The sequence below is a fragment of the Carassius auratus genome, chromosome 44, assembly GCF_003368295.1.
Source record: "Carassius auratus strain Wakin chromosome 44, ASM336829v1, whole genome shotgun sequence".
Taxonomy (NCBI): domain Eukaryota; kingdom Metazoa; phylum Chordata; class Actinopteri; order Cypriniformes; family Cyprinidae; genus Carassius; species Carassius auratus.
In genome coordinates this window covers 4022692-4035931 of record NC_039286.1, presented here as the reverse complement: position 1 = coordinate 4035931, position 13240 = coordinate 4022692, and the positions used below count along the sequence as shown (strand labels likewise).

Below are 13240 nucleotides of genomic sequence, written 5' to 3'. Positions count from 1 at the left end.
CACTGTGTATTCTGACACCTTTTCCACCAGAACCAGCATTAACTTCCTGAGCAGTCTGAGCTTATAGTAGCACACGGCAGCCATCTCTCCCCAAATACATACTGATTGGTGTAATTGGTTGAATGCTTTGTTGTGTTTATATTTTAATACTTATTAACATTCACTAAAATCTACTTGTATGTCATTAGAACCATTAGTATCAGGAAAAACAATTGTGGCGTTTAGTTGTTTTTTTGGTGAAAGTGGTTTCTTAGACTGTATGTGTGGTTTCATGTTTTTAACTAATTTAAAAAGAGTCTGTGCTGCACCTAACGCTGAGATACATACTACAGAAAATAAAAAAAGAAAAAAAAATCTGAGGTCAGACAGTCAGAAAAATGTGGATGATAATAGATAGATAGATATAACTATATGGTTAGTTATATTGTTTAAGGTCTTTAATTTATTTATTTTCACAATGCTAAATTCAAGAAATAATAACGTAAATCTGAAAGTTAACTTAAGACTAGTAATAAAATAATAATAATAAAAAAAGAATTGTTTTATTGCAGTGAAGCTTGAAAATTAGTTTGAAAAAACGATGTCTTTACAGTTTACCTAAATTTGAAGTAAATATGGGTACAAAAAACATTTAAAAAGAAAACAAAAAAAATGCATTTGATATGTTAAAGTAAAAGTACAGCAACAAGATTATAAGCAGAAAAGCATTGTGTATAAAATGTGCTGTTACTTGTGAATACTTAACTGTACATTATACAGCTCTATAGAATACTTCATTCTACTTGAATCAATTAATATCTTTAAAAGCCATCAAAATGAGCCAGATATCTCCATATCATTAGCACCTACATACCAAAACTTCCAGTTTGATTCCTATCTATATTCTATGTTTCTTTACAGGAAGGTTTGTTTGTGTATCATTCGCTGCTGATTGTAGACAGTATTTTCTGATTTATAGCGTGACAAAAAAAAGTTATATACAAAATCTCCAATATAAATCTAATATATCAATAAAAAGAAAAAATAGTACTGAACCTATGTCCAATGTTCAGATTTAGGCTATGTTATATAAAAATGTATGTAAACTTACACATACCTAATTAGATTCATTTTCATACTTCAACATAACTTTTGAGGAAACATGTAATGTGCAAAATAAATGTGCTGTGCTTAATCAACAAAGAAGTGTGGTGAAATTCATAGTTTTTTAAACGATATTCACTTGTGGTGTCTTGCCTTAAAAAGTCTCCCAACCATATTATACATAAAAATCACGTTTGACCTTAAGAAGAAGAAATGCATTTTGTAATCCAGTAGTTTTCATTTCTTTTTTTACATAACTACTGATGAAACTCCAGTATTTCCAGTGTTCCTCTTTTATTTCATTTGTTAAATTTTGAAGTGAACGTCTGACAGCTCCGCATCAGGTAAGAGTTTACAGTTATTTATGATTATAAACTAAATATTCAGTAGCCTAGTATTAATTTAATCATTTAATTCGTTTTTTTATATTCTGTGTTACTCTACAGTCTATGTGTGCTACATGTCTACATGTCTTTTTCTGTACATAAAAAAATCAATACAAATGTACAAATATAATTTTGCAGTTATTATAGCAACTGATTATTAGCAAAACACAATGCCAACAGAGGATATAACATTCAAAGCAACATCTGTTTACATAACTAAAAGTGATCATTTCTCAGCAGTATGAGTGGACTTAAAGTCCTGGTTGTCATAATCTGGATGTTGAGAGGTGAGAGACTTGTTTTTGTTAATCTGTTAGGTTTGAAATATTAGTGCTAAATGTAATCAATTAACAAATACTGAATATATGAGTTTCTCGGATGGCATAAGGAATGTAGAATGTGCCCTGTGTGTTTTGATTTATGCAGGTGCTGCCAGCAACAAATGGGAAATTAAGATGCCTAAGAAAATAGACGCGATAAGTGGCTTATGTGTTCAAATTCCATGTCAGTTTGAGATCCCCGACTCATTCAAACAGTCCCTAAAACAATCTTGTTGAAGGAATTTGGAAAAAAATAAGCGCAGAGGGGCCAAACGTACTTAGTTCAAAAATGAAAGTGTCTCTTCTAAAAGGAAATGTGACTGGCAACATCTCGGACAAAATTGCACCACTGTGTTCTACAGCTTTCCTGATGGATACAGTGAAACATTTTTCTTCAGACTTCAGGGTCCTGAAACTCTCTTGTACACATTTCAGCAAGAATAAACATCACAGTCCATAAAGGTAGGAATGCTTATTTTCAAAATAATACCAAAAAAAAAAAAAGCCAAAAATCTTATATATATATATATATATATATATATATATATATATTATATATATATATATATATATATATATATATATATATATATATATATATATATATATATATATATGTATACTGTATGTGTGGATATAGTGGTCAAAAGAATAAATATCTTGCAGAATATGCAAAATATGAATTATTTTACCAAAATGAGAGGGATCGAAAATGCATGTTATTTCATATTTAGTACTGTCTTGAATAGCAAATTTTACATAAGAGATGTTCAGGTTCAAACATGATGCAGTTTTACTATTTTGTTTAAATTATATATTTTTTTCACTTAGTACTGATCTTCTGAAGCTACAGGACATAATTGCATGTTTCCTATGAGGAAAGTAAATAAGTAAATTGACCCTGATCTTTGAAGATCTCTGAAATCCCCCCCCCCCAGCTCTGTGTTTCCTTCTGAACCATAAGTGAATGTTTGAAACGTTTGTAATAATTGCATATGACTCCCTCAGTTGTCAGTGTGAAAAAGACTGCAGCATGAACATCATTCAGTCACAGGTTCCAATATGCAAAATATATACCGTATATATATATATATATATTATATATATATATTATATATATATATATATATTATAATATATATATATATATATATATATAATATATGTGTGTGTGTGTGTGTGTGTGTGTATGTAGGATATTTTGAATATATGTATATCAGAATATAATATTGACAAAAATATATTGCAGCAAATATTTAATATTTATCCCAATTTTAAGACTGGAAATGCATTTATTTATTGCTGCATGGGTCTGTTGGACACACTAATGTGTTTACTCTCTTCTCAATTATAAGATGTTCCCCCGCCTATCTTGAGCCCATATGTTCAGGTGATGGAAGTTCTAGGGCACCAGGTTGACACTGACCTGCTCCACTGTGATCTCATGTCCCTCAGTCCAACCTCAGTTGCAGTGGAACCCACAGCTAGGAGAAAAGCTCACACCAGCCCTACAGGTGAAATGGAGAATGAGTAATGTAAATGACACAGTTCTGTTTCCTGAAATGTAATACAATCCTTGTATTTTTCTTAAGGAGGATGAATTTGGACAGACACTATTGGCCTCCTCTCAGATGTTCAATGTGACTCCTCTAAATGACCAGCTGAAAATCTCCTGCTCTGTTTTGTACTATCAGGGCGCCAAAAGACCAGCTGAAACCAGCATTACACTTAGAGTGTTGTGTATGTAAAACAGACAAAAAAAGCAATCATAAAGCATAAAATCTCTTATTTCTGAATGAATTTTATTATGAGTGATTACTCACAAACAAAAATGCATTTTGTTTTTTACCATTTTGACAAATGATGGTGTCCAAAAGTACATACAATAGCTTCAGCTTATTTGTATTCATTTTAATTCAGTTAAATTTACAACCCTGATTCCAAAAAGTTGGGACACTACATATTGTGAACAAAACAGAATGCAATGATGTGGAAGTGTCATGATGGAAAATGCAAGATCTTCCCTGAAAGAGAAGACGTCTGGATGGGAGCATATGTCGTTCTAGATCTTGGATAGGCTATACCTTTCAGCATTGATGGCGCCTTTCCGGATGTGAAAGCTGCCCATGCCACATGCACTCATGCAACCCCATTACCATCAGAGATGCAGGCTTCTGAACTGAGCACTGATACAACTTTTGGTTGTCCTTGTCCTCTTTAGTCTGGATGACATGGCATCCCAGTTTTCCAAAAAGGACTTCAAATTTTCATTCATCTGACCACAGAACAGTTTTTACACTTTGCCACAGTCCATTTTAAATGAGCCTTGGCCCAGAGAAAATGCCTGTGCTTCTGGATCATGTTAAGATATGACTTCTTTTTTGATCTATGGCGTTTTAGCCGGCAACGGCGAATGGTACGGTGGATTGTATTCACCAACAATGTTTCTAGAAGTATTCCTGAGCCAATGTTGTGATTTCCATTACAGTAGCATTTCTGTATGTGATGCAGCGCCGTTCTAAGGGCCCGAAGATCATGGGCATCCATGGTTTTCCGGCCTTGACCTTACACACAGAGATTGTTCCAGATTCTCTGAATTTTTGGATGATATTATGCACTGTAGATGATGATAACTTCAAACTCTTTGCAATTTTCTCTGAGAAAACTCCTTTATGATATTGCTCCACTATTTTCACTGGCAGCATTGGGGGATTTGGTGATCCTCTGCCCATCTTGACTTCTGAGATACACTGCCCACTCTGAGAGGCTCTTTTTATACCCAATCATGTTGCCAATTGACCTAATAAAATGCAAATTGGTCCTCCAGCTGTTCCTTATATGCACATTTAACTTTTCTGGCCTCTTATTGCTACCTGTCCCAACTTTTTTGGGAATTTATAGCTCTCATGAAATCCAAAATGAGCCAATTATTTGGCATGACACTTCAAAATTCTCACTATTCAACATTTAATATGTTATCTATATTCTATTGTGAATAAAATCTAAGTTTTAGGAGATTTGTCAATTATTCCATTCCTTTTTTACTCACAATTTGTACAGTGTTCCCACTTTTTTTTGAATTGGGTTTGTAATCAAAAATATATTTTAATTATATGAGCACGTTTTATGTACCATTAAAGAAAACTGGTCAAACTTCTCTTTCAGATGCTCCCAGAAACACCATAGCCCTGGTCAGTCCATCGGATCCAGTGTCTGAAGGCAGTATGGTGGTGCTGAGCTGTCATAGTGATGCCAACCCTGCAGTTCAGCGCTATGAGTGGTACAAAGACAGTGGATCTGGAAAGCTAGAGTTACAGAATCAAGGACAGACTCTAACATGATAGCCAAAGTACCGTTCAGGGTCTGTATGTCTGTAGGGTCTACAACATCCACGGGAACCGACCGATCAAGACCTGTCGCTGTGGGCATAATATAGTAAATATCTTTCTGTTTGCATATACTTGCCTTACACTTCTTTGAAGCTAGCTCTTTTTTAACTTTTTCCAGTGAGTAGTAGGCATAGAGTGATAAAAACAATAGTATTGGACTGTATAAAAAATGGACGTAGTGTCCGAGATGTCACCCGTAGTTTTTGGAAGAGCATTTTTGAAGTGCAAAGTGGGTGGAGTGTCCATCACCATCTTGGCAACACGTCATCACGCGTCACTCCCGGATAATTGAAAATGGGCGGGAGCTGGTTGCTGAAGCCACGCCCAACTAGCTCGACAGCAGTGTCAGCAGTGGCATTCCACCTGTCACTCAAGTGGCCACACCCAGGCTAAATATAATTTCAAATGGACGTGTCATAAAAAAGATTTACCCTCCTCACGGTTGTCATGAAGGGAAATATTAGCTATATAGACCAAAATATTTTTTATGAACCAGGCTTTAAACCAAGCTGCAACCTCCCACTCTCTCGTAAAGCCTAAACAGTGACTAAACTGCAATTCATCGACTGGGCGCTGGAGGCTGGCTGCAAAAGGGAGTTAATCCCATAGACTTGCATGTTAAAATGCCCAAAAAATACAGCAGAAAAAAAAACATGTTTACAGCCTGGTGCAAAAAGTGGTTTTGGTCTGATTTTGCCCTTCATGACAGCCTTGAGGGGGGTGAATTTTTATAACTCATCTGTTTAAATTATATTTAGCTTTAAAGTGGATTGCCACTGCTGTCACTGGGGTCAAACTAGGTGGGTGTGGTTTCAGCAACCAGCTCCCGCCTTTTTGCCCAATTTTGATTATCCAGGGTGACACGCTGCCAAAATGGCAATGGCCTGCTCTGCCTACTTTTGGCTTCAAAAATGCTCTTCAGGATTCTACGTCCATGTTTTTATACATTCTTTGCTTGAAAACTTTTTTTATGCTGTAAATTTGTGCATTTTAATATGGGGAGTCTATGGATTGAATCCCTTTTGCAGCCAGCCTCTAGTGGCCAGTCGATGAATTACAGTTTAAGTCACTTCCATGTTGGCTTCATGAGAGAGAGCGGGAGGTTGCCGCTTGGATAAAACTGAGCAATCTCAAGTAATAATTTAATATACTTAACATAGTATGTAATCTCTTTCTCATTCGAGCCATGGATGTCCAGTTCAAGCTGTAAAAATTATTCATGACAATTCATTTAAGTCCTTGCAAAGATTGTAGCATGTCTTCTGTCTTCTCTCTGTATATATAGAGATAGCAGCTTCAGTTAACTGCTTTTCAATAGTAAGAAATAGCTGTAAAAAACTTCACTCAATATCAAACAGAAGAAACGACATGTCAAAACCATAATGTGAACAATGAAGAATTCCAGTGAGTTGCCACTGAAAATATTGATTTACTGTGTCAACACTTGGGCTTATTCAGTTCAAGGGGTAAGAAAATGTTTGTTTGCATTCACCCCTTGATGTTAAATCCAAACTTTTTTTGTTTTCTAGTTCACATGTCCAGGAGCTTACCGTATGCTTTCTTTTCATCATCTTGGACATCTTTATGTGTCATTGATCCATAATCACTTTAGTACAGTGATTTAATCTATGCTTGACTAATGGGGAAGTGATTCATGCTGACAGACTCTTTGGAAAAATTGGTGGCTGTGTTGATGTGGCTGCATAGGGAGCAGTAACTGGACATACCATCAGTTCCTGGTGTAAACAAGCAATTAAATCAGAAACTACTTAAAAACCACAACAAAATACATTCATTTGAGTATCAGTGGGCAATTAGTTAGTGTAAACTTGCTAAGCTTCAGAATGTTCATTCTCAGACCATTTGTAACTGCATGTGGAAACCAATGTGTTTGATGTGAACTTGAGTTATGTATCTTCTTGGGTATTCTGCTATGCAAGTATATTTAATAATATGTGTCTATGTGTCATAATATAGTGATATTAAAATGAGCTACAGCTTTTTTTTCTGTGTTTCTTGTCTGATTTAGGTTGCCAGTGCTCCATTGCATTGTACACTATATGTGGACTTCTGACTCTTTTCCTAATTCTTATTACTGCAGTGGGTTTGGTTAAATACAAAAGGTGGGTTTTGTGAAGTGTTTACAAAAAACAAGATGTTTGCAATTCATATTGTGAAGTTCAGCCTGTTTTTATACATAATTCAGTGTAAGAAGATCAGCTGCGATGTACAGACGTTTATTTCCTTCAAACAAAACGTTTTAATTGCTACTTAATATATATGCCTATTATAATTATAATTTGTTCTTCTTTTTTTTCAGCCTGTTAAACAGACTTGAAGTAAGTATGACATCAGCATAAATCAATTAAGCAGATAAAAGATAAATCAAGCATTCTGTGTTAGTTCAGACAGGCCTCATAGTCACGCTCTGCTTTCGCTTGTCTTAGCTTTCATGGAGTTTATAAAAAGGAAAGGGAATTTAGAACAGAGCCATACTGCCAAATCTAACTTTGCAAGCATGCCAATAAAGGTGAAGTTAAAGGTTTGTCTATGGTCTTTGACTCAAGAGGTCCTGACTAAACAGAATATCATAGCACAAACTTTGCTTTCAAGTAAATTCGTAGACACAAACTAGGGTTTGCAGGGTTTTTTATATAAAAGATGACATGAAGCAAATACAGCATTTGTCATTTTCAGTTGTATTTGTCTTTTGTACTGTTAGGCGTCTGAAAGTTTGCGAGGACCCATGACTTACGCCACCCTCCACGGGACCAGTGACACAGTGTACAATGTAATACAGGTCAGTGTTCTCATATATGTTTTTAGTCTGTTCATATTACATATTAAGTCTATATGCAGAAATACCTTTCCAAAAGTTTAGTATTTTAAAGGTTGATTTTTTTTTTTAAAACTACACACAGAAAAAGAACACTTCTATTTGAACTTGGCATGCAAGTGTACTTTGAAAGATGCATTGAACACAGTTGAACTTCTTATTTCTCTGAAAAACAGCAGTTATATTCCATGTAAGTTGTATTTAGACACTATGGGGCTTTTTCATGACATAATTCGATCAACCGTTAAATCAACTGGCTGACTGGTAATCAATTTCCTGAGACAGGAAGTAGATAATAATTATTTCTCAGAAAAACTAGAGTTGTGCAAGCATATTAAACTCTGATAGGCTGATCACTATTCTCTGCTGACGTGATGCATGTGCAAGAAAACATTCGCATTGGAGTGTGTGCTTGCAAGATAGAGGGGGGAAATTTGTCCTGATTTCATACGAATTGTGATGACACAATGCCAAAATGTCATCATTTGTCATATCCTGATGTTATTTTAACCTTTGTCCTCAAATATGTAAAAAAAATATTCTTATCAAAAATACATTTTTCTTATCAAAATACATTGAGTTTATTATGTGTGTGTGTGTGTGTGTGTGTGTGTGCATATTTGCATTTGTAATGCATATTTTTCAAATGTATAAGTGTTTTATAATGAGTGATGTGTGATATAATGTATCCTCTTTGCTGCAGACAAGAGCCAGCAGAAGTGAAGACGACTATGAAAACAGAAACCTTGGTAAACCTCATCCCAAGTAGGAGTTGTGGCCTAGAAGCTAGCTAAATACTCAATAATGTGGTGCTTAGGTTGAAGATGCAGGTTCCAATCTCTCCTGAGGCCTACATGTCTCCAGCCATTTTCCATAGCCATTTTTGATATATACTGTATACACACACATTGGAAAGAAGTCTCGTGCTAATGGTGCATTTATTTGATCAAAATAACAGTAAAATAACAATATTGGGAAATATTTTGAGTGATGTTTCATGTATTGTGAAATGTGTGTGTGTGTGTGTGTGTGTGTGTGTGTGTGTGTAGACATTGAAATTGTTACAAAATTTCCTGGTTTAGTACAGAAGAATCGATCTTCTTCTTTTACCACCACAATTTGAGTCCCTCGTATTTGTGTATCATGTATGTTTGTGTATTTTACATGGGTTAAAGATATGTGACATCTACTCATAAATTTATTAGATAAAGATAAATTAGATAAAGATGTTTCCTCTCACTTTCAGTCACTCCTTTCTCTTATTCACATTCTGTTCAGTCATTGCCAAGCGCATCAGAAGTGTGATGAAAACGTAAGTCACACTCCCTTCCTCTGTGTGATGATGTCAGAGTGTTTGTGCATCACAAGAAAGTCCTTGTTTTACACACAGTGATGGGGGAATTGCACTTAAGAAGTCATCTTTGTATATTTCCATCTACAAGAAGAAGGACTCATAATTTGAAATAGATGATTACTATAGCAACTTTTGCCACTGCTGACACCTCTGAATCACAGCTTTTATACCACAAACATTTATTCTTAGAAAGGGATAAAGGAATGGAGGTGTAACACTTTTAGTAGAGACAAAACAGTGAATGGGTTAAGGGTCATGGAACAATAACAATGGCGCTTACGCTGCGAGAAAAGTCCTGTGATGTTGTCACAGGTGACCAGAGCCTGATTCAGACTCACTGATGATGACAGATGCTTGGATCATGTTTGAAAAATGTGTGTGAGAGAGCAATTCCGTCTCTGTGAAGCCATAGTGAGACATGCTGTCATAGTAGACTGCAATGACTAAAACTTACCTGTCCGGGCATGTTGGGCTACATCACTCAAAATATTAGAAGTAGTAGCTGGACATTTCGGTCATTCACTGTTTTCGCAATTTCACTTTGCTCAACTGGAAATAATGTAGTTTTGCTAAACATTACAATTGTAGGCCACAAAAGAGATTAGGGTCAGTAACGAGTTATGAAATCCACCGCCTTGCAATTGTTTTGGGATTCCCCTTCATTCACAGATTTAGGACTTTTTGGACTGTAATTTTAAACCTTCCTCCTGGCTCAGTGCCTAAGAAACACATCCTGGTAGGAATGATATGCTTTTACCTGCGTATAATATTTCCTTGTTCAAAAGAATAGAACAAAACAGAGACAAAGACAAAAAACAAAAAATATTTATGGTTGTAACAGTATCCTATAGTGACCAAAAATATAATACATTGAAATTGAATACATTGAAAATATAATACATTATATGATTTAATTAAAATATCATTTTATCTTCAAGTGAAACAACATTCTGGTGATGTAAATCAACACATTAAAATCAGCTTCAATCCAGAAAACAAATGATGGATTATTTTTTGATACACATCTTTTTTTGACACACACACACACACACACACACACACACACACACACACACACACACACACACACACACACACATATATATATATATATATATATATATATATATATATATATATATATATATATATATATATATATATATATATATATATATATATATAAGAGTGGGGAGTTTATCAGATGGCATCAAGTTCATTAACACTTTAATTGTCACCCCCGTCCTGAATACGGGACGCCTACTTTACTTCATTATATTACAATCAAATCTAATCTAATCTTGACAAACTATATATCGTTGGAAAGGTCTAAGACTCCCAAATATATATTTTACCAATTTTTTTTATTATTATTTAGGAAACGTAATAGATTAATTTATGACAAGAGTGCAACCTCAAAAATCTACATTATAACAGGTGTTTTGACCTTTGTTTAAAAAAAGAAAGACGTCCTTGTTTCCTTTTTCTCTATCACATTTTAGAAATCATCAGAAATTATATATCAAGTGATCCTTTAAAACCCATTTTAAAATCAGACATTGCATTACCATGTAAATGGTACATCAATATCATGTTACAAAACTTTTTCAATCATAAATTATAAAAAAATTTAGGTTTGCATCATGCACATTCAAGTCTATCTTCAAAAACGTGAGTGACAGTTAAGGGGTTCATTAACAAAGGAAAGGATGTTGTTTCAGCTTGATCATGCAATACTTTTAGGAATTTTAACATCTCAAAGGATCCACCCACTTGGACTAAAAATAGCTTGCCTTCTGGTGTAAACGCATCTCAATATGAAACAATGAACTTCTGCCTACAGAGCATTAACAATCCACCTCCCCGCCCCAGTGCTATGAAAAGACTGCTGTGTCAATGAATATGATGCAACTTCCGAAGCAGAAGAATGGTTCGCCTGGACAAAGCATGCACTTCTAAACGTTCAATGAGGTGCATGACTCCAGCAAAAGATTCAAATTTTCTGTGGTGAGTAACATTTTTCCCACTTTCTTTTTGGGAAGGGTACTAAGGTGTGTTCTCCATCCACCTGTTGCATCTGAGAAGATGATATCATCATCATGGGATCAACCAAATCCAATACTATTTTATCACAATTATCCATTATTGGACATGTCCCTTTCACTGGAAATGAATCACTTTTACAATGACATCACACAACATTACTAAATAAATAAATAGATAGATTAAAAAAAACAAAAAAAACAAAGGGCTGTGAAAATACTAATAATGGATATTTATACATATAGGGCTTTCACACTAAACCAAGAGTTATCATCGTTCTAAACCCTCATATTAAAGGGGTCATATAATGCGATTTCAATTTTTCCTTTCTCTTTGGAGTGTGCTCTTGCAAAGTTGCAAAGACTTAAATTCAAAAGGATATTCTAAAAGTTGAGGCTTCTCCACGCCCTCCTAAAAACACCTCGTTTTAAACACACCCCCACACTTCTACATCACTGTGTGGCATGTATTGCTTAACTCCGCCCAAATGTTCATGCGTAACTATAAGTGTAACTTTAATAAAAAGTGTAACTTTTATTCTCACTGTAGTATTGCTGTTGCCGCCGCCGCCATGTTGTGGAGATGCTGTGTGTTTTGTTGTGAAAGTGAAACTACTTAGTTTGGCCTTCCAAAAGGTTGAATTCAAGACTCACCCTCATGAAAGAAGAATCAACTGTGACGATGAGCACATATCAGGATCAACTAAAAGTTGGGTTTTCAAAAGTATGTGAAATATTTAAAGTTCGCAGCATAGAATCTTTAAAATACATCCGAGAGTTTTACACACCGGTCTGTTATTGTGGCGACATTTCCACGCCCCGAAACCTGACGCTGAATGAAACAAACTGTGATTGGTTGACATGTCGGTCAAACGGCCTCATGGATGGGCCTAGGCCAATGAAAGCTGAAATGGATTCCAAACCCTTAGCCGTCAGTCTGAAGGTATGGCTACGCAAGACTAATAATGACCCAGCAGGAATAGCTATTTCAAGTTTGAAAAGCCCTATGCGTAATCTATCACTGCATACTAAGTAGACGATACCAGACCACAAGATTCTAGGCTACTCTGACCACTTCCTGAAGAGGTACAGGATATGACCTTGTCATTTCTCTTATCATACCAGTCTCTCTTTTCCTCACAGTCATGGGCCAAACAAAAAAGGAAGACATAAGAATGAGTGGGTGGTGGAGAAAATGAAAGAACGATGAGGAATGAATGCACATATAGATTCAGGCATGAGGCCTCTTGTGTATACTGGATGTCTGAGTGGAAATAACAGCGTGATGTGTCAGAGGAGGCCAAGTGTGTAGACATAGGCCAAGTGGGTAGACATAGGTAGGGGGATTCAGATCTCCTAGATTAGTTTGTGAGTATATTATGTCTGTGTTCTGTCGTGAATTGCACCTAATTTGTCTAAACAAATTGTTTTAAAGCATCTCATCTCTGTGGCATTTCCCTATGGCAAACTGTAATTTGATATGACTGTAGTCTTGTCTGTGTTTATATCTCATGCATATGAAAGATAACCTGTCTAATCATGGAAACAAAGTAGTAAGTATCAGATTATGAGATAAATAAAAAGAAAAACGTCATCTTCTGGATGTAGAGTCTTTTACATACATTACCAGAGATGCTTAATATAAGGTGGTTTATGTGGCACACAAAATACACTAAAATAGAAATTAAAATTAGAAACATAAGGGGCTGGAGGAATCGAGTTGGCAGAATTAACAAAAACTCTCGAGTTCTTCAGAAAAAAAAAAAAGATATGTTTAGTGAGGGGGTGTGTAGGTCTACTATTTTTTTTTTTTTCCCTGAATGTGAGTGA

At 35.3% G+C, this 13240-nt stretch overlaps 1 protein-coding gene and 1 long non-coding RNA gene across 2 annotated transcripts in view; one reads left to right on the top strand and one right to left on the bottom strand.

Annotated features, from left to right (window-relative positions):
- The window catches only part of LOC113061927 (zinc finger protein 40-like), a 4475-nt gene extending 3381 nt beyond the window's left edge, over positions 1-1094 (bottom strand). Inside the window, exon 1 of the mRNA XM_026231440.1 lies at positions 1091-1094. Coding sequence (XP_026087225.1) covers positions 1091-1094 — 4 coding nt within the window. The remainder of the gene's footprint in view (positions 1-1090) is intronic.
- A 181-nt stretch (positions 1095-1275) lies between these two features.
- Positions 1276-2222, top strand: LOC113061975 (uncharacterized). The gene is made up of 3 exons (XR_003278477.1): positions 1276-1427; positions 1707-1756; positions 1896-2222. It is a non-coding gene; the product is annotated as an uncharacterized LOC113061975 (long non-coding RNA).
- Positions 2223-13240: the final 11018 nt, after the last annotated feature.